The sequence below is a fragment of the Suricata suricatta genome, chromosome 7 (assembly GCF_006229205.1).
Source record: "Suricata suricatta isolate VVHF042 chromosome 7, meerkat_22Aug2017_6uvM2_HiC, whole genome shotgun sequence".
In the NCBI taxonomy this organism is placed as follows: Eukaryota; Metazoa; Chordata; class Mammalia; order Carnivora; family Herpestidae; genus Suricata; species Suricata suricatta.
The window spans coordinates 60,897,930-60,920,814 of NC_043706.1; the positions used below are offsets into that span (position 1 = coordinate 60,897,930).

At 38.3% G+C, this 22,885-nt stretch overlaps 1 protein-coding gene across 1 annotated transcript in view; it reads left to right on the top strand.

Annotated features, from left to right (window-relative positions):
• COL19A1 (collagen type XIX alpha 1 chain) overlaps positions 1–22,885 on the top strand; it is a 309,028-nt gene that overhangs the window by 238,640 nt on the left and 47,503 nt on the right. The window contains exons 18-31 of the mRNA XM_029943181.1: positions 701–745; positions 5,953–6,015; positions 11,418–11,453; positions 12,333–12,368; positions 12,462–12,515; positions 13,196–13,249; positions 14,715–14,768; positions 15,235–15,324; positions 16,280–16,324; positions 16,422–16,499; positions 18,308–18,343; positions 18,451–18,504; positions 18,600–18,653; positions 20,034–20,075. Coding sequence (XP_029799041.1) covers positions 701–745; positions 5,953–6,015; positions 11,418–11,453; positions 12,333–12,368; positions 12,462–12,515; positions 13,196–13,249; positions 14,715–14,768; positions 15,235–15,324; positions 16,280–16,324; positions 16,422–16,499; positions 18,308–18,343; positions 18,451–18,504; positions 18,600–18,653; positions 20,034–20,075 — 741 coding nt within the window. The remainder of the gene's footprint in view (positions 1–700; positions 746–5,952; positions 6,016–11,417; positions 11,454–12,332; positions 12,369–12,461; positions 12,516–13,195; positions 13,250–14,714; positions 14,769–15,234; positions 15,325–16,279; positions 16,325–16,421; positions 16,500–18,307; positions 18,344–18,450; positions 18,505–18,599; positions 18,654–20,033; positions 20,076–22,885) is intronic.

Below are 22,885 nucleotides of genomic sequence, written 5' to 3' on the forward strand. Positions count from 1 at the left end.
CATGAAACAGAAGTTGGTGTATTGATTTTTTTACTTTGCTTTTCTGTTTTGAGTGTCATTGCAACTACTGTATTGTAAAGGATGGAAAATAATTGCATATGTTAAAAAAATATGAAACTTTATAAAGTAAAAAAAATAAAATAAAATAAAATAAAAATAAAACTGTCCACCTTTGTATAGATGATACCAAACCATAGGAGCAAAGAAGGATGCCCAGGAGAAAATACTGAGTCACAAGAGAAAAGGGTCTGGACAGAATCCTGAGGATCTAACCTTTACCTGTTAGGTGAGGGAAGAAGAGGACAGGTCAGAGAAATAGGAAGATACTAGGAAAGTGAGATACAAGTCAAGAGAGGGGCAAGTGCAGCCAAGAGGTTAATTAATGGAATGTCCAATAAAGATATCATTAACAATGTTACAAAGTCATGTCAGTGCAGTTATTGGTGACCAAGTGAAGTTGCCAGGCATTCATTTGGAGTATCGACAATTTACCCTTAGAGGTGTGGTATTTATAGTATCTCCAAAGTTGGAGTTTTCCAGGAATATTTCACAGAAGGCAAGAGAGGCAGAAATGGTTGACATGATATTCATAAAAAGCTGTTACAGCACTATTATCTGACTATATTTTTAAGGAAGGGGCTGAATGTATTAAAAATAAATGGACTGTTTTTGTATTTATCTTTGTCTTATGTTTACCTAGGGAAACCTTGGTGAATATGGAGCTGGTGGCCCAAAAGGAGAGAAGGTAATCAGACTTGCCAAAGTGAACAAAACATCCGGGGTTTTACACCTACGGATACATTCACAGGTCAGGGGCAATCCCGCAGCCACACGGGGTTCCGCTCCTGGGTAGGCTGGGCTGAAGGGGGTATAAGCCTCCTTGCCTCCTGACCAGACAGCGGGATTAGGCCCTCAAGGTCTGCTCCTCAGTGAAGATTGCTGACTAGCAGTCGGCTATGAGGAAATGAACACATCGAGGGGAGATAGCTGCAACAAGGTAAATGAAATTGGGGCACAAGCTTTGATTCATAGACCCCTTTAGCAAAATGCTCAGGCTCCCAATTTTTGGGTCACCTTAAATACCTAAGCATAAGCCATCGTGGGGGCCTTTTTTTGGTGGGGTTTTTCAGAATACAATCATTATGATTTCAAAAGAGTTTTAAAATTAAAATGCTGATAAATTTCCATTGCATTTTCCTCATCATCAGTCAGTGGTTTAATTATGTGAGCCGTGAAGATGACAGATTGACTTGCCCACTCAGAAAGATGTTTCGCTCTGGTTTGATTCTGAAATTGTGATGACCTTGGATTCAGTGTGAATGTGCCACTGTCAGGAAAAAACAATGCACATTAAATCTACAGACAGAGATGAGTAGGTCTGAAAATACTCTGAGGGAATGTGGCCTGTGAGTGCTACTTTCATTCATTCACCCAGTAAAAATTCTCTTGATTGAGGGCAGGATATTTCGACATGAATTCAAGAAAATAGGACTTCTGTGCCTTATAAATCAGTGCAACCAATCTATTCAAAAGATCATACATCTATCACCAGAAAATATTGTTAAAAGATGGTCTCAACACAAAGTAGGAACTTCTTTGAGATTGACCATTGAAAATGAATTTTTTTTGCAAAAAAAAATAAATAAGTAAAACCTTGACATTCTTAAAAAGACATCCAGAAAGTATTGATTATACAGCAATAATAAGGCATTTATGTGTCGAGGATTGTATGGCTAGTATATTAACATTATTTTCTGTAACCAAATAGCTTACAGAATTCCTACAGCACTCTGACAGACACATTACATTTTAAGCAATTACTACTGCACACATGTAGGCTAATGGGGGAAGGAAAGAAAGCCACAAAGCTTGTCACATGGGACAGCTGAGCAAAGAAGAGTGCTGTGGCACTTTTAAAGTATTTAAATGATGATTCATTTATTGAAACAAAACAGCTGGCCTCTGTTTTGCTGTGTTCATTAGGAAACATATGTTACTTTGGAATTCTTAAGACCTCAATGATGAGAAATTTGATTCTGTAAAACAGGTGTATTTCAAACTCTCAGGACCTTTTCTATTGCTCGAAATCTTTTCTAGTTGCTTCAGAATCTTAAGTGGAATTAGAAAAAGCCAGTAGCATTACTGTTCCCTCCTCCTACCCAGAGAAATAACCGAGAAGAGTCTACAGGGAGCTTGCTGCAGTACCTGATATAAATATACATATGAAATGATTTGTAAGAATTCTAATGAACAGGAGAAAGACTCTGCCAATAAATAATACATAAAGGAAACTGAAAGACAAGCATAGCACTTGCTAGAGGAGTGAGGTTACCTCTACCTCTACCTATAGGTACTAAGTGGTTAGTATCTGTTCTGAATTAATACATTCATTTTTTTTTAATTACGATGCTGTTCATGGATCACCATAATGAGAGTTTCAACCTCCTTCAAGCTGCCCTCACATATCTTTGCTTGCACCTACCTTCGTAGTTCTGAACCCTGGCTGCACATTGAGATCACATGGAGAGCTCTTAGAAAATACTACTGCTCAGGCCTCACACCCAGAGACCCTGATTTGCTGTGGAACCCATTCCTATGGTTGACCTGGCATCGAGTCTATATATTTGAACCCATGTAAATAATCCTGAGGGAATGTGTTTAAAAGTGCTTCAGATGATTCTAACAGGCAGTTGTGAGTGAGAACCACTGAGTGGTGGAAAGAACATGGGCTCTGGGGTCAAAATTTATTTTGCTATTAACTAACTACTTGGGAAAATCACCTCATTTCTCTGAGCCTCAGTTTCCTCGTCTATAAAATGGGCATAATTGTGACTACACAAAGAATTGATGGCAGGATTGAAATCAAATGAGATGAGATGAGCTTACCCAAAAACACAATACCTGATACATATTAAGCTTCCACTAAAGATTTGTTCCTTTCCATTTGTTCCATTCATCTGCTCCAGACTTTCTTCTCATGAAGTCTCATTTTTCTCTCTTTGGTATTCATAGTTGTTGCCATCCTTAACACCTGGTCTTATTCATCTTTGTGCCTCCCACCATATTTTTGCCAGAGAAAGGACCCTATTTATATTGTTGAACAAAAGATTTAGTCAGAAGTACAATTTCAACACTTAAGCAATTTGTTATTGCTTAGAATATGTCACTTTTCAATGCAAAATAGAATCACAAAAGCAGGCTACCATTTGAACCCCAAATCACAATGAAGCACCAGGACACACACAAACAGCAGCAGAATCTACACACAGATCACTCCTGGCTTAGCAGCCACGTCTTGTATCAAGAACACTAAAATACAGAGAGAAACACCAACAGACACTAGTGGCTATTAGTAACTGGCAGTAGAGACCATGGCAGCCTGTAACCAGAAGACCAGTGTTGAAATGATGATACCTGCTCTACAGCTCTCCTGAGACTGGCAGAATGTGGTGAAGGAGTAATGTGTTTACAAATTGGTTGAGGAGAACTACTTCTTTATATAGACAGTGGAAAAAGGTAGCAGCACATCTAAGGACTACTACGAAATTAGGAGGTATCTTTTGGGGCCAACTGTCAGGGGGGAAAACTGAGCCTCAGTAGCACCGGGCCTTTCAAATAGCATTGAAAGTGTCAAATTAGAGGACAGCCTTTCCTGAAGCATAGTAAATTCATCTCTTGTCTTTAACTCCTACCTACAGTGATACATCACTGAACATTCATTTTAAATATGAAAAACAACTCCTCATGTGTCTAAGATTCAGGTATGAAATGCTTTTTTTTTTTTTTTTGCAGGATTTTATATGAGGGAATAGGTCCCTAAGAGGAATAGATTTCCTCTAAGTCCAGCCTGACCAGGTATCACTCAGGGACATGGACCAGTGCCTCTATCGGGTCCTTCCTCTACATTTCAGTGGAGACTTATTTACGTGGGTTCAAATGCATAGCAGCTCTGAATATAATTACTCTTCTTCCTTGTACAATCCCCTCTTCTTCCCCTTTGGTATCAGGCAGATGCGATTTTAATAGTAATTTCTAGACCACTTCCCTGATTTCTACTTTTATATTTTGCTGATTGGTCTAACTACAAAGCATATTTTCCCTTCACTCCTATGCCCTGGGGATTTTAACACTCACCAGATGAGTAACAGGATGGTCACTCTGTACACCCAAATGATCAGACAAAGCCAGTTGTTTATTTACTCTTTACAACCAACAGCAGTTGGCTTTTTAAATATATCCACCAATTTCTCCCTCTTCTTATTTTGGATAGAAGATATAATAGAATTTATTATATCTAGAAAAAAAATAGCTTCTGCTACAGTGTGGTAAGTATAAGACTAATGATGGTACATTAAATGTTTAGGTCCTAGAAGGAAAAATACTTATATTAATAAAATCAAGATTAATTTTACAAAATATATTCCACAAATCTAGAAGAATCTGTTGAAAAATGTGATCTTTTCTATCAATTGCACATGACACACTCACTCCATCTTCCTTCAGTGTAAAGTCACAAGATATAGATTTAGATAGAAATGTGGAAATGAGCCAACATTTTGGGGAATGTAGTAAATTTTTATTTGAAGTACTTTAGGTAGACTGTTTTTTGAGGCTTCAAAATAAACAAATAAACATATCCACAGAAAGGGGAATACATAGAGATGTGCACTACAGCCTTGTTTATAATAAATAAAAGCTAGAGACAACCCGAATGCCCATCAATGGGGCGTGGATAAAACCTGGTAGATAAAAACATTATAGAAAGCTGTCCAGTGGTTACAGTGAGTGAACTAGATCTATAGGTATAATAGGAATGGATATTAAACACAACCTTGAGTGGTAAAAAGAAAGTTATAGGATATCATATACAAAATAAAGCCATTTGTGGAATTTGTTTTAAATATCCAAAATAATATATTACTTATGATTATATATATATGCAGTAAAAGTGAAAAAAACAGACTGAAAATATAAACACTACATTCAAAAGAGTGGCTTCCTCTGGGACAGAAGTAGAGGGGGAAATATAGGAAATTTCTTCTTAGATTGCAAATTTTTGTATTACCTTCATTTGGGGTACCTACTACACAGAGGTTTGACATATTTGACTTTATTTTCTATATTTATTTTTTTAAATAAAAAATGTATGAGACAGGTGAAGAAGGTATATGCCCAGAAATGCAATGGTGAACATCATTTTGTAAAATATGCTTTTGAGGTTGGAAAAAAAACAACCAAACATACTTCCAGTGGCTAGATTTGATGCTAAAAGGAAGCACAATGCTGGGATCGTCCAAAGTCTGATTAGGATCCGTTTCCTTCCCACAGTATTATTTTGAAATTGTATTTTTTCAAAATACTTTTTTATATGTGACATACAAACCCCTCTTCAAGTTCTCTGACCAGAACATCTTACACATTCCTAAGCTGCTATTACCACATGGACAAGAATGCCTTCTTTGTCCACAGCCAGTCATTTAAGTGATTATATCAATGCTGGAAACAGCTGAGCAGCTCCCTTTTCTCCCCATGGCTCCCCACTCCTCCACCTCCCTCCACCTAAAAAAAGAAAGAAGTGTCTGAGATAAAAATGATCTTGGATTATTGTCAGTTAAACAATCTGATGTCTTTAAGATCACACACAAAACAACTTTTTTGGTAAAACAGGACAAAATTATATATTTTTTCTTCTCTGAACATCTTCCTTGAAAAATAATTTGTTTCGCCTTAATTTTAAGTATCATAATGAAAATTACGGATTTCTGAAAAAGCTAAAGGCATTGTGAAGTGCTGACAAATACATGATAGTATAACTACATTCAGAACTCCTCATTGTCTCTTGGACGATAATGGGTAAATTCCATGGCCGAAAGGAGCACAGTCACTCTTGAATCTGAGAGTCACTACAGTCCTCATCTGACCTCATGTCACCCCTCTCCTTTTTCTCAATAGGGTGAAACTGGACAACCAGGATTTCCAGGGTCCATTGGCCCTAAAGGTCAAAAAGGAGAATCTGTAAGTATTAACACTTTAAGGACAAAGGAAGAATATTCAAAAAAACAAAATGAAAAGTATATTTCCTAATCAGCCCTAATTCCATGAACCTTGTTTGCCCCTGCCTTGGCAAACAACAGTGATCAGATATTTGAGCAAATGCTCTATGTGAGGCATTAAGTCATTTAATCTTCTTCTTTTTTTTTAATGAGATAGGTAGGATATTATCACCTCTAGTCTTTATATGAGGAAACTGAAGCCAGAGAGGTTAAATAACTTGCAGCTAGTGTGTTAGAGCTATAATTCACCCTTAGGTAGACTGATTCTAGAATACAGGGTTTAAAAATTACTAAACTTCCCTGCTGTAACTAAATATTATAGCTATAATAAATAATAAAGTCAATATATAAAAAAAACTGGGGCTAATATATCAAAAAAGTTAAAAACTTGTATCTATCTTCTCTCAGTATACTTTCTGAAGTTATTTTTTTTCCTTGGTTTTTATAAAATCAAAGTGGCTTTCAAGCCACTTTTCAATATTACTGAGACCACTTTCTTTCAAAACTGAATTCTTGTGGAAGGGGAGAAAACCTAAATTATCGTTTATACTCAAACAGGACTACCTAAAGAGATTACATGAATCTTAGTTCAGAATTCACTTTAAAAAAAAATCTTACTGAAAAAACAAAAACCCACAGCAATCTGTAAGAATCAGCAAGAGTCAGACTTAAATGTTTTATCTTTATCAAAAAGTATAATATATATAAAATTTTTTGAGCACTGGGTGTTACACGTAGGGAATGAATCACTGGAATCTACTCCTGAAATCATTGTTGCACTTTATGCTAACTAACTTGGATGTAAATTTAAAGAATTAATTAATTACTTAATTAAACAAACAGTAAAAAACAGGGGAAAAAGTGTAATGCTTTTTAAAAATCACTTTTCCCTGTTACCTTGCCACTGTGACCAAAGGATACAAGTTTACCAGGGATAGTGACTGCAGAGGTCACTAAGTGCCTGCATGCTAAAAAGAAACAGTATAAATATTAAAGTATTTAATATTACAAAACCAAACTTTCCCTGTGCTTATACTTGAAAATTTAGGCATCTTTGGCTATGACAGTAATCTTTCAGGCAGCTTTAGAGTAAGTGCTGTGACCCAAGCACCTCAAGTTGTCCTCCCTGGAGGGGTCATGCTTGACCTTAGTGTCTAGTCCAAGCTTCTATATTCGATTGTAGCAACTGACAGTCTCTACGGTGTTTCCCAGCTTCCTATTTCCAAGAATGTCTAAGAACCTCACGTTTCACAAACCCAGCCTGGTGATTGCTCCCCTCCATCTGCTTAACTATTCCTGAGATTGCACACTTGTTGGCAACTCTTAGCATTCTTACTGCTTCTCTAGGTCTGCCTTGTCTCCCCTCCAAGCTTGGACACTGACTCTCATCTCTTAAACTATGAGGTGATATATGGCAGACCTGGATTTCAGATTTGCAAAAATTCTACTGGAAAAACAGGAAGGCCAGAAAAAAGGAACTTGAAGTGGGTTAAGAGCAGTGTTTCTCAAATGGAAAGTGCATTCGAATCCCCTGGGGATCTTTTGAAATACAGGGTCTAATTCAGTGGGTCCGGGTGGGGGCCTGAGAGGCTGCATTTCTCATTAGCTCCCAGGTGATTCTCAAGCTGTTGGCCCTTGGATTATGCTCTGAGTAGCAAGTGTGGGAGGACTTAACAGTTTGTAGGAGATTCAGCTCTGGCGGTCTCTCCCACCACAGCCATTTGGGGGTAGCCCACCCACCCCACTGAGATTATCGGTAGCCCTATCTGCTTTACACAGAATAAAAATACTTCTTTTGCTTTTAACTTTTCTCTTTGCTAGTTCCCTCTTAATCTCTTAATTAGTCCATGTCCCTTAGTAGTCCCACCTTTTCAAGGGGGATAGTTTCGAAGACCTCCAGTAGATGCCTAAAACCACCAGTAGTACCAAACCCTATACAGCTGACCCTAAGCAACACGGGGGTTAGGGGCACTAACTCCCAGCATAGTCGAAAGTCCACATATAGCTCTTGAACCCCAAAACTTACTTCCTATAGCCTAAACTACTACTAAACTTACCATAGCCTACTGTTGACCAGAAGCCTGACCAATAAGATGAACAACTGATTAACACATATTTTGTATGTTATATGTATTACACTGTATTCTTTAGAATAAGAAAGCTAGAGAAAAGAAAATGTTAAAAGAACCATAAGAGAAAATGCATTTTACATTACTGTACTATAAAAAAATCTGCATATAATTAAACCCACGCAGTTCAAACCTGTGTTGTTTAGAGTCAACTGTATACACTGTTTTTTAATATACACACATACCTATGATGAAGTTTAATTTATAAATTAGGCACATAAAGAGATCCTCAACAATAATAATAAAACAGGACAATTATAACAATATACTGTGATAAATTATATGAATGTGCTCTCTCTCAGAATATCTTGCACTGCATTCGCCCTTCTGGTGATGAAGTGAGATGATCAGTGCCCACATGAAGAGATGAAGTGAGGTGAATGACGTAGGTGTGACATAGCGTCAGGCTATTATTGACATGATGACTCCTCAGAAGGGGGATCATCTGCTTCCAGACTGCAGTTGACTGTAACAAATCATGGAAAGTGAAATCACAGATGAGGGGAATTACTTTAACATCTTGCCTGCCTTCCTCTTTGCCGCCCACACAAAGAAACATTTTTGCAGTGCTGTGCAGAGTAGTTTAGCTCTCTGTGGTCTCACACTTTCTTTTTTTTTTAATGTTTATTTATTTTTTAGAGAGACAGAGAAACAAAGCACAAACTGGGGAGGGGCAGAGAGAGAGAGGGAGACACAGAATCTGAAGCAGGCTCCAGGCTCAGAGCTGTCAGCACAGAGCCTGATGTGGGGCTCGAACCCACAACCCACAAGATCATGACCTGCGCTGAAGTCAGGCACTTAACTGACTGAGTCACCCAAGCAACCCTCTCACACTTTCTCTTCCAGAACAGAATCTGTACTTGACTTAGCAAAATCACCAGAAGGCCAAAAAAAGGGAATGGTTTTCATCCAGATTTGAGTTCTGAACCATTTATCCTGAATGGCAGTTTCCCCTCTGCTACTGAACATTTAGAATATGACTTTGTGTAACATATCAGAGCTAAAATATACTTAAGAGAGCATCTGGTTAAACTTCATGATTTTACAGATAAAGAGAGGTTCTAAAAGGCAAGTTACTTGGCCCAGATGGTGGCCACTGGAGCTAGGACTACACATCAAGTCTTGATACAACCAGTCTCCTGGTTTTATTTATTTTTTTTTAACCTGTTACTTTAATAAGTATGGCTTCTTAGTGGCTCTAAATAAGCATGATATAAGCAATGTGATATAAGCAAAAATAAGCAGTTTATAAGCAATGTGGCCCATTGCTCATCTCTAAATAACATTATCTCTTAAAAATCAAATAGAATTTTTTAATTAAGGCTGAAAGACAAGAATATAAATAAAGCTCTGATTTAATGTATAGCAATTAACCAAAAATAAGAGATTTTTTAAAAATTTTAAGCTTTACTTATTTATTTTGAGAGAGAGAGCATGAGCAGGGGAGGGGCAGAGAGAGGGAGAGAGAGAATTCCAAGCAGGCAGCACAGAGCCTGATGTGGGGCTTGAACTCATGAACTGTGAAATCATCACCTGAGCTGAAATCAAGAGTTGGATCCAAGTTTAATCTCCTGAGCCACTCAGGCGCACCAACCAGTAAAAGATTTAATCATGTTGGCTAGATATGGGGCATAACAGGGTAGGCTAGTTATGCTAGGTAACATATTACCCATGAAATCTCTGTGGCTTAGTGCAAGAAAGATGATCTCTTGCTCACGCTGCACGCCCAGCATGGTTGGGTTGGGAGGAGTGGAGGAGTGACACTCACTGCACTCAGGTACCAGGCTGATTACCACCACGTAACTCAGCCATGGTGTACACAACCTTCTCAGTCACTGCTTCACCACTGCAGGGAAAGTGGGACCAGAACATCATGAATGGGCTCTCCTTACCTCAGCCTGCAAGTAACACGTGTTACATTACTCACATTACATTGCCAATACTAGCTGCATGCCCCAGGTAACTGCAAGGGAGCTGGGAAAGATGGGAGAGAAGAAGGGGAGCCCTCTAGTCCCTAGCACATAGGACATGAGGTGTAAACCACAGAGGTTTATTTACTAGCCACTTATCTCCCATTAGTGATTGGGAGACCAGCAGTCCCTAAGAGGGACTCACATTGTTCTCACATTTTCTCTTGACTTTCATATGCAAAAGAAAAAATTTTAATGTATGGTTTCCATCTTATTGTCAAATCACTCTCTTTAAATAATAAGTGCACCAAATTACAAGTCAAATCAGACTGAGCAACCAAAGCTTGGGATTAAAGTCAGGTTGTCTAGGTTTAAATATTGAATGACCTCTCACTGGCTATATAACCTTGGAGAAATTACTTAACTTCTCTGTGCCTCATTTCCTTATCTGTAAATGGGTATACTAATGGTACCTACCCCAGTGACACACAAGAACTAACTAGAACAGTGATTAGATCATTGTTTGATACATTATGAGGATTTAATGAGCATCAGCTATTACTGTTATATTTGCATAACTTTAAATTCTCTGATTTAATAAACTTTTACTGGGTACCAACAGAGTACATCAGAGATACTGTGATAGTCTAGATCAATTAAATTCCGACATCTGCAGAGTTTATAGGCAAGATAAACAAGGAGACATAAAGTGCGTGAGTGCTATTTTAGGGGAAATAACTCAGTTATGCAGAACCTTTCTGCGTCTCTTTCCTCATGCTTGAGATGGGACCATATCTTGCTCACAGCACTGTTGTGAAGAGTACATGAAATTGCATACATGTAACTGCAGGAACAGAAGCTAGTGAGAGAAAGCCTCAGTGTGTGTGTGTGTGTGTGTGTGTGTGTGTGTGTGTGTGTGTGTGCACGCGCGTGCAAGAGAGGGGCTAGGGAGAAGAGAGGGAGAGGGAGAGAAAAAGAGGAAGAGAGGGAGAGAGAGAGAGAATGTGATCAGCTTCTATGTGAACCATGCAAAAGAGAACTTTGGCCTTGGGCAGCATTCCAATTTGTTCCACTCAGGATTCTCAAAATAGTATTGGAATGATTAACTTACTGTTCACTTGGGAATATGAAAGAGTTTTTAAATTAATTTTCATATGCTCCCTTTAAACTGTGCAAGCAGACTGTGTGACGTTTGGAGTCATCTTAGGGGCTTTTACTGCAACAGAGGTCTGAGTTTGGTCTGCAGGATTCATCCATATCCAGTTTCAGAGAGTTTATTTCCAAAAGTGTTTATAATTGATTCTGTTCTCTACCCATTTTCCTAGGGGGAACCTTTTACAAAAGGTGAAAAGGGAGATAGAGTAAGTAGATGTTTTATCACTATCTTGGGTTTTCAACTTCATCGATTTCTCTGATTTCTGGTATGTTTATCGTGAAATCTAATAGATTTGATAAAATAAAGCTCTCTGAGCATTTTACTTTTTCCTCTGTGAATTGACTCTTATTTTGATAAGTGAGAAATTTTAAACCTTGTTAAGTTTTATCATTTGTTGACACTTTACCATTTGGCTTAGGTAGTGTATGTTTTCTTTAACCATTGCTATTTGTAATGGGACATGAATGTTTTGAAAGATAACACTTAAGACATCTAAAATACAAAATTAAAATATAAGATACATTTTTTTCAAAAATTCTGTTAATGATACAAATTAAATTTATCAAATAGGGTGATTATATCAAAAGGATCAGTAATAAGTCATGGAAATAAGAAAAGCAAAATCATTACAGCCAATATTGTCCTCTTTTGTGTTTTTTTTCACTAAGTACCTATACCCATTACTAGAATTGCAATGACATATCAACTTAAATTCTACTCTTCCTTTTCCTCCTTCAGCTGAGATTTTAATTCTCTGAGATATAAGATGAGCTGGTGGCAAATCATAAAAAGTCACCTAAGTGGAGAATGCAGTTATTGCTAATGAGATATGATTGTAGAGTCAGAAAGGGTACTGGGGAGAAAACTCTTATAAAGAAGAAAGAAAATAGGCGTTGTTGTTTACTTGATAGCAATAAGTATTTTAAATCATGTTTTAGAGTGACCTCTCCTTGACTTCATCACGCTGTCCATAATCTCCCCCTTTATTCTATATTAATTAGTAGAAATGCAGAATAATTCAGGCATTAGAGATGCTCATCCCCATCTGAATTTAAGTTTACATCAATGGTATTTTTTTTTACAGGGCGAACCTGGGATAATGGGATCACAGGGAATCAAGGTAATCTCATCACCTTCTTTATGGCATCTCCGGCCTAAGGAGATTGTGAAGATTACATTAACCATTTCACTTTCCTTCCCATCATATGTTTAGGGCGAACCTGGAGATCCTGGTGCCCCCGGTTTAATAGGAAGCCCAGGACTAAAGGTATATAAGAAATAACTGAGTTAAAGAGGAAATAATATTGGAGTTACTGCCATTTCTGTAGAAAACCAAGTGCTTTGGTGTACCACTCATTTTTTTCACAACGTTCTCATAGACTTTATTATGTTTCCATGGTGATTTTGCCCCCATTGACTGCATTTATTACGCACACAGTAATTGTGTTCTTTGATTCACAGTAAGATTTTTAAACTCTTTTTCAGAGCATATTCACAATAGCATCCCTAAACCCTTTACAAGTAAATAATGTGAGTGAAACCTGTGACCCTGTACTATCTCCGTAAAGTGAACAGGACTCAAGATTCAATTTCTAAGCCAAAATTATGCAGCCCTGAGATGCTTGAGTTCCCCATGTGGGATTCCACAGGAGTGTCCCAAGAAAGACCAGCTGTTGGGAGGTGCAGGAGAGATTTATGTGATGTGCTCTTACCAATGGTGAAGGAGGTTATCCTGGCCTCACTTGCTGGTGGGAAAAGACCCATTTAAATGAGAACATCTTCAAACTATCTTTGTCAGCCCAAAGCATATTTGAGAATTATTCAGAGTAGGTAGGATAGTAGAAAGCCAGTTTTTCTACCAACAAAGTTCATACCATGTTTTATATATATTCAGGTGCAATCTATGTTTTTTAACAAAGTTGAACTGCATATCACCTTCTTTTTTAGGGTCAGCAAGGACCTGCAGGCTCTATGGGACCCAGAGGACCACCAGGAGATATTGTATGTATAGTATATACAGGTGTCTTTAATATGTGGAAATTAAATCTATGTCTTAAAGAATGTCAGCATGTTTTAATGTTTTAGTGACTGAGTTATACGACCTTTTCCAAAGACATGGGTCACATCTACTACCGAAACATATCAAACCCAATGTCAGGAGTTATTAGGAAGGTTGCTAACACCTTCATATATTCATATGAGGTCCTTTGAATATCATTAGCCTAATAAATCAGTCTTTGGAAGTCAAGTTAACTAAGTCATCATTTTGGACATGCTTGTCAAAGGTGTACCAACAATAGCGGAGGCTGGAAACATCAAACGAAATAAGGAAAACCAAGAGAGAAAGCAAGCATTTTCATTTTACATGGCTTTGGCTCATTTCCCCCATCCAAAAAAGGCACTTCCAAAGCTTCTGTTATTGTTTTATTGCAAGAGCCTCCGAAAAGAGCAAGTCTTTTAGCAGAAAATATTTCTATAATGCCATTGGAAAATGGTCCTCCGGTTGCATTAGAACCTAATTCTAGTGGTCTCACTATCCTCTCTCTCTCTCTCTCTCTCTCTCTCTCTCTCTCTCTGTGTCTATCTTTCTCTCTCTCTCATCCTTTAAATGCACTTTTCTATCCATTCCCCCACTAAGCCTTTTGTTCCTTGAACAACCTTCCTAGCCTGCCCTTCTGACAACTTGGGAGCTAAGATTCACCATCAGTCCTCACTTGAGCAAAACAACAGAAATGCTTGGCCAAAACTTCTTGGAAACTGATCTCTATGTGGCCACAATCCTAGCACTTTCTGTGCAACTATTAGAATCTCTCCTTTTCCTATCATCTTGGGAACAGCCCCATGACCTCTTTCTCTATTTTCCGTGCTTCTTGACTGAGCCTCCAGAGGTCTTTCAGTGCATTTGTTCTACTCATACTTGGAGCATTCAGCTTTTTGTTGCTCACCCTTCCCCCGGCCACTTAATGAACCCGTATAGGTGTACCTCATGAAGAGATCTCATGAAAAGAAGAAAATGATGGTGGCACAGGTGAAGCCATAAGTTGACCAACAGTGAGATTAAGTGATAGTGATGGGAGCTAAGAAAGAGAATAGAATCAAAAGGGAAAGAGCCACTGTTGCCACACATAGTAAGGGTATATTTTCCTATTTACTCCATTGTTGTAAATTGTGCTCTGATGCTACCAACCACCATCCTTTCATTCTTTCTTGGCAATAATATGAATGGGGCATTTGGTTCAATTCTTCCTTATTTAGTTTCTTTTCCATTACCTCTGGTTACTTCACTTGAAACAACAAACCACATATTTTCACCAATGTGTTTTCTTTTTTTACAGGCCAAAACCAACCCATCTCCTTATAGTTTACATGTTACAATTCTGTTCTCCTGACAAAAACTCACAGATAGAAATGTTCTTATAATAAGAGCTATTTAATGATTCTTTCCCATTAATTATGGATTTCCTAGGGATTGCCAGGAGAACACGGTATCCCAGGAAAGCAAGGCATTAAAGGAGAAAAGGTATGGCTTCCATTTTGCTCATTTTATATATTAAGTAGCTAGGTGGGAGGGAGAGACAGAGGATCAGAAGGGGACTAGGGGCGGGTAAAAGGATAGGACAAGCCTGCCAGGATTGTGCAAGGGATACACAGACACATGTTAATGTTGAACCATTACTGGAAAGGAACTTAAGAAAACATGAAGATCATTTTAAAGAGCTTTCTGAATAGATGCTCTTTTTGTGCATATATTTATACACGTGCATATGGCATGATACTGCTACACTTGTTGTATCATAACTCCCCCCAAAATCTAAATGCATCTAAGATAACTAGAACAGTGCCTGACATGAATGAAGCCCTCTGTAAATAGGTAAATGGGTGAGAAAATTAAGTTTGGCTACAATAACTTGAAGAAATGAAAACTGCTGCCCCCACAGCTTCCACCATGAGCTTGAGCAATGACATAAGAATCTTGTTTTCCTCAGGGAGATCCAGGAGGGATTATAGGCCCTCCTGGGCTTCCCGGTCCCAGAGGCGAGGCTGGGCCTCCAGGGAAAAGCCTGCCAGGGGAACCAGTAAGTACCAGTCTTTTTACTAATATTTCCCTTTAAAGTTCATTAATCACCCTTCATGTATTTCCACAAGTATAGGAATAAGTTGAGATCTGCAGACAACAAAATATTCATCTTGTTCTTTAGGTCAGAGATTTAACTTCTTTGGAAATCTGATGCAAGCAAAGGGCTCTCTTCTGAGGAAAAAAAAATGCACATGCCCACTTTACATACATTTTTTAAAGATTCATAGGCCTCTCTGAATCTTCTGCATGAATTCTTTAGGGATCTGTGGAGCCTAGTAAGATACACTAGTTTTAAATCATAAACCTTCCTAGGACGCTATGTTAAAAACAAGAGCTGCCTGAAATTTTCTTTCCAGAGGCTCTGCAGGCACAGCCATTGATGGTCATTTGGAGAAAATGTCCTTGTGGCCCTGGCCATTTCCAGGACATAGAAAAACTGGATAGCTGGATAATCAAAATAACCAATAGGCCTATTTCACAGGCCTTTTTTTCCTCCTCTTTGACTTTTTATACTAATTATTGATAATAGATAGTTCTCAGTATTAGATACCTCATTTTAAAGATAAAAACATTTTTTGTTTTTAAGTTTTAAATATCAATTCCAATGTATTTAACAGACAGTGTTATATCATAAAGGTGTTTTAGGTGTACCATTCAGCAATTTCCTATGTTATTCAGTGCTCATCACAGTTAACTGTACCCTTAATCCCCTCACCTATTTCAGCCATCCCCTACTCAACTCCCTTAAAAATTAAAACATCTTATATTTTAAAATAACTATACAAAATCTGTAACCTGGTGAATTCTGTATTCCCTGTTCCTTATTCTTTTCCAGAAAAGGGTTTATTCAAGAAAGATGAAGATAAAACATTTTTGAGTTGTAACATCTAAGATGCTTTTAACTGTTTTAGAAAAAGAAATGTATTACCTCCTTTTGTTTTTTTTTCTTTTAGGGCTTAGATGGAAATCCTGGAGCACCTGGTCCACGGGGGCCAAAGGTATAAAAATATCATAGATCATTTCTAAAGAATCGGCAATGTTACTGAAAGGTTTTGTCCCCGGAGCCTGGCTCTCACAGAACCTCTCATCGCGCAGGGTGAACGAGGACTCCCAGGTGTCCACGGCCCCCCCGGTGACAGAGGCCCCCCAGGGCTGGGAGTCCCTGGCCCAACCGTAAGTGAAATTCCATCAAGCTTTTGAAACCCTGTCCATTCCAATAGTAAAATAAAACCCAGTGACAAATTTGAATAAGGAGAAAAGAATGAAATGGTCAGAGGAGGAAATACAAATAAACCCTAGTCAGAGGGAGAGGATTAATGAGCACTGGGGTTAAGTCACTGAGCACAGAGAAAGAAGGTGCTTACTGTTTGCTGACTTACAGCTGCTGATCTCACACTGATTTTGGACAGGGACACAGTTATTTAACCCTTTATTTCTCTCTTCTCTATATTAAAAAGTACAAATGAATGCGTGTAAGATTACATACATGACTAAGATTAGATTTTGTATATTACTGTTTGTTTTTAACAAAAATAAAATAAGCGAATATTTAAAGTGAATGAAATCTTTTCAGTAATCTCTTCAGGAAGAGAGAATAAAAGTTGTTTATAATAGTGAAGACAAAGAATGGGCAGTTTCTTAATGCCCATTTTTTAATGCCCGATTTTCTTAGCTGTAAGGGCAGTGCCTGATAATAATGACCCCCATATGCATATGTGTTGACTAAACAGTAACAAAACATATAAAACTTTTTATTTAATATGAAAAAAATGTAAATGGTTTTGGAACAAGTAGAAATAAACACTTATTCTAGTGACATTAATTTGGGAAATTGGCCTTGTAATGCAGTTATCACAAGAGGTAAAAGAAGGCATAAAAAGTGAATGGTTATGTTGTGTGTGATCGATTCTGCAGGGCAAGAATATAAAAGACCACTGGAGATGGGAGATCAAACAAAGCAAAAACACAGATCAGGAAATTATTAAGGGAGTGAAGGAAATTGAAGCAAAAAATAAAAAAACATAATTAAGGTTCTATTGTGACAATAGAAAGGGAACAAAAAGTAGCTTTGACAATAAATTGTCATATGAATATTTATTTTTTAAAAATCAGAAAGTTGGAGCACCTGAGTGGCTCAGTGGTTTAGCTGTCCGAGTCCTGATTTCAGCTCAGCTAATGATCTCATGGTTCATTGGACAGAGCCCCATGTCAGGCTCTGCACTGTCAGTAGGGAGCCTGCTTGGGATTTTCTCTCCTCCACTCTCTCTGCCCCTCCCTTGCTCACATGTAAGCTCTCTTTCTTACTCTCAAATAAATAAACATTTTATAAATAAATAAGTGAGTAAATAAGAAATGAAATGTCGTGAGCAGTTACTGAAGTCAGCTGCTGAGAACCCAAGCCTTTACTTACTTAGGTCATCAGTTCCTCCTTCCTAGGTCTGTGGTTATGCAGCAGGGTTAGAGTTATCATCATTAGATTCACTGATCATTTCCTAGCATCCTCTTTATTACCCCAAATTCCAATTTGCTAGTGTAGAAAAGAATAGCTGACTGATGTTTTACTTCCTACTGCTGTCACTGAACACAGTTCTGGCAGTTTCTTCAAACAGGAAAATGACCCAAAGTAGAAAGCAGAAAAGAAAGGAAGTCCTGAGCCAGTTACTTTATCAGCGGTTTCTGAACAGATAGAATTTGGATGCATCGTATGTTTGTGAAGCTGCAGGAACAGATTTTGGTACTGAGAGAGATAGCCCAGGCCTCTGAGCAAACTCATGCTCATGTTCCCAGCAGCAGACACCTGGTTAAGTGTTTACCTGCTATCCAAAAGTCTTAGCCGTCTTCACAAAGAGTTTTCGGGGTGTGCAAGTTGGCAAGCCCTGCTGTTCTTCTAAGTAAGTTACAATACATAGCTCTTGATCCCACATGCTCAATTTATGCACATTCCTGACAGAATTCTGATAATTGGATCTCATTCTACTCAGGGCTCCCAAGGACCAGCTGGAGAGCCAGGTATTCAGGTAAGATATTTAACCAATGCATTTGGCTCAGCAAATCCAGCTTGTTTTATTTGGGGGAAATTACTGAAAAATTGTCCCCATAAGTAACTATTTCCCTCCATTTCTAGGGTCCTCGAGGTCTCCCTGGATTGCCAGGAACACCAGGGACCCCAGGGAATGATGTAAGGACCATCCATACCTCCTTCTACCCACCACCCATTTTAATCTGAACCCGTGCCACTGTGCAAGGATTTGAACACAGTGATTCTCTTTTCAGGGTGCTCCAGGGAGGGATGGAAAGCCAGGTCTGCCAGGCCCCCCAGGTGACCCGGTATGTCAACAGACTGTGCCTGATTTATGTTTCTTTAATGCACCCAGAAGCCAAATAGCCTACCGAGCAACTTTTGCTGTCCAAACTAATTAGAATGCTCAGTGACTGCTTGGTGATTTTGTTTATCCCCATTATTTTGTAGAGGGGGAAAAATTCAAGCTGCATCAGCATTTTTGCGTGTGTGATGAATACTTATTTCCTAAGGGTATAATTCAGCTGTACAATTTTGCCCCAGGCTGAGCCTTGACACATAATGTCTCAATCCCATGGAAAATTGAGTTAAAATATATAGCCACAATTTCTATTCTTCCTAATGCCACTGACTAAATGAATTTCATTTTTCTAAATGAAAGTTTGCAGGTAAGTTACCTACAACAGAGCACAAATCCATTGATTCTATGACTTTAAAATGCCGAAATGATTAAATTACAAAATCTGGCTTGAATAGGCTCTTAAAAAATGGGTTTAAGCACTAAATGTGTGTTCCAAAGTTTTATTTCAGGATGAACCTTGCTTTGAGCAACAGTGAAAACCCTTTAAATAGCCTCAGAATCGGCAGTTATAATTTGAGAGGCCATATGGTACATGACATTGTATTAAGAGTTTTGTATGATAAAATCCAAATCTGTCCTCTCAGTTCTAAGTCTCCCAAATTCTTCTCCCTCCCACACTGGCTGGGCCGTGTGTGCCTTTATAAGCTACGTGCAGAGGCATGTTTTGGCCTTACTTTAACTCCACTGCTGAGTGAATCATGTGTGCATCATCTAGAATTCTCATAAAGCGTTACTTGGGTTTACAGTGCCTCTCTGAAAGGACATTTTAAGACACGAGGCAGGAACACTGCCCGACTTTCCTCAGTGTCTCTCTTACATATCACATAAGCCACCTATTGGCTCTTTTGAACTTCAGTAAGGAAGAACTTTAAGGCAAACTCATTCTGTACTTTGCATATTTCTCAACAGCCTGATAATTTGCTTGGCAGAGTGGTGACTTCCTTTTAATACATGATTTACCTTTATGTATTATATAAAACCAAGACTGTATTAGGGTTGACATAAAAGTTGCCATGTCATGAAAATTTAAAAGAGAGATGCAGAATCAGAATGACAACATGGATGTGTTTATGTTCATAGTAGCGGGGTAGTGAGTATTTCTCAGATACAGTGATGAGGCGTGTCAGTGTCACATGGCTATTCCATGATAAGAAATATAGTATGAAAGCCAACCTTTCCGACAGTGAGCCTTTCAGAAGCCCCATGACAGATTTCAGCTGGCATAACACTTGGAGGGAAAACACCTGCACTGTACTGTGTGTTTCTGTTGCATCGTGTGCACGTACACGTATAAATGTGCGCTGGGTTCTTTTTTCCTTAACCACAGATCGCACTTCCTCTCTTGGGAGACATTGGTGTCTTGCTCAAGGTATTCTGATGCTATTTAAGAAATTATGTGTTAATTTTTAGGAAAAGTTAGAAAGAAAATCTTTATCAGAAACTGAGTTAATTGCTTAGCCTGAACTGAAATTCAATTTTTAAAAGGCAGAACATCTTTTAGATAGAAAAAGGAACACATCTTTTGATGTATCTTGTGCCACTTTTACCAATCCGTCCATTCTCTTCTTCCTTATGTCCCTGTCCATTTGGGTGTAAGGGATGGGACGTGGGGTGATGGTAGTAGTTCGGAGATGAGCTACATGGAAGGAACGGTGTCATCAACACCCTTGAGTAGACCATTCTCTCCTCTGGAGGGACAGCTTTCTCTCCATGGGTGTTTATCACCCCTGGCCCCCTGCTGTGAAACCTGATCCTTCTCACAGGGGCTACCCTCACCCGTCCCAGGTTGAAAACCAGTGCTGCTCAATAAACAGCCAACTCACAAGGCTGTGCTTTGATGTCCTGTGATTTTACAAAGTGAGCTGCAAAATTCCAAAGCCAACAATTGCCCTGACACCTGTTACTCTGTTAAGTAAAGACTATCTCTACCTATTATTCATCTCATAAGGAATAAATCTTGCTACGATTTTTTTAAATCTCTAATACTACCCTGTATTTTATTTGTAACACAGATGAGAAAGAATGATAATGGGACACTTGTAAGGTCATGTATTTGCGTATTTCTTCATGGTATGCTAAGATTGACTGAACCCTGATGAAAATCTGTTCCCCTTCCCATTATACTCAAGCCTATGTGGCCTATCTGCCTGTATATGAATGGACAATGTATATGTGTACCCATGCACACACACTCATGCTATATGTGATTTATTTTATATTCCTATTTAGACTAATGGTTTGTACAGTGACTTACATAATAGTAGGCAATCTTTATTGTGTTAAATTTTATCAAATAATTATATTTGTTAATTTATTAAATTAAATTAAATATTTATTGAAATAAATTCAAAAACTCAAGAATTCTAGTATATGTCTGCTGAATGATAAAAGTTTTGAGAATATATATATAAGCATAAATATAAATATAAATATAAAAATATAGTGGAGGAGCTTTTTAAGACCTTCAAAAGTCAACATTTTCTTTTAAGTCAAAAGAGAATGTTTGGGGGGATTTTAGGAAAATTTTATATAAGTTGAGCTATAGTTACCTGGCAGGCAATACACTGCTTTACTTAAATTATCTCAATCCTCACAAGAATCCTGTAAATTTAGGTTCTGAGAGTATCTCTGTCTTATACATTAGAAACTGAAGTTCCGAATAGCTGTGTAACTCGCTCAGAGTCACACAGCTGGGAAGTGCAGCATGAACCCAGGAACACAGGTCCCCAGACACTGCCTTAGGTTCTTGAAAAGGGCATAATGTTGGAAGTGGCAGGATTGTAAGGGTTATACTTAACCACTCCAGAATAGTTAGGATCAAAATTTACACCCTTCAGCAGAAATGTATATCATGATAGCGCATGGGGTGATCCACAGAATAGACAAAAAGACCATGAATAGGCTCTGACAAGGAGAGCCAGGACTCCAAATGCCTCAGAGGTGGACATAATTTCTAGTTTCACCAGGGCAGCATCTCTTTAATGAGTGTGCTCTGCCGCTGTTCAGCCCTAACATCACCTCCCGGAGGTGCTGGGTCCCAGGAAAGCTGACCGGTGAGAGGCAGGCAGGACACCCCCACTGACAGTCCCAACACACTGCATTCCAGAGAAAAGGGAAGTGTGTTGTTCCCCAACGCAGATTCCAAGTATAAGGATTTAGATCGGAGATTGGATCTATTAGGCCAATCTAATGTGATTTTAAATCCTGCTCCTGTTACCCAACGCATGAATCTCCCTCTCTGTGCAACGTCTTTATGTAGTGAACTTGATCATCTGCTTTCTGTTTTCAAAAATACCCTTGGTTAAAGGGTAGTAAAGAACTGACATAATTCCGGGCCCAAATAACACCCCTTCAAAGACCTTCCTCTGGGTTGATCTGTGTGTCAGTCCCTCTTTGAGTGAGATTGTACACTGATTGATAATTGATGCATCTTTATTCTCTCTATATGCAAATCTAAAGACTTTTTTCAAGACCCTCAATGAATCGTTTCCCTTGATTTACCATTCTGGCAATCCAAACCTAAAGAAAATGAGGGCAGCCTAAAATGATTCTTAGAAAATTTGATTGACTCATAATGATTACCATTTTTATGTTTTATTAAAACAATCAATCGAATAATCCATTCTAAAATGTTGCGGCATATTGGCATGCAAGGGTTCTGCTCCATATTGATATGCCGCATTTATTTGTCGACAGATACAGTAATTCATCTTCTTCATGCTTTTTGAAATGTAGAAATTTTCTTGGTTCTCTTAAATCCTCAGGCATCTCTCTCTCTCTTTATAGTTTTTCAGATATTATAAATGGTGGATCTACAATTATAGATATATTTTTTTAATCCCTCTACCAAAACATTAGCTGTGTGAAAAGATCCTAATGGCAAAATTAGTTTGGGGAAATACTGCTCACACTAGCTCCTTTTTATATGTACCAGCTCTGAGAAGGACCACCCTGAAGAAAACTCCTTAATCAGACTTTTTTAGAGAAATTGCCTCAGAATCTTTTCAATAGCATACAGAATTAGCCTTCCAGGGAGCATATTTTTGAATATCAGACTTGTTCTGATATTCACTGAGTCAAAAATATTGAACTTTAATATCCATGAGCTTTCTTGCCAATGGCATGCTTCAGTTCCCTTTTCGCATTTCAAGATTCTTCTTTTTGGTGAAAAGGATAGAA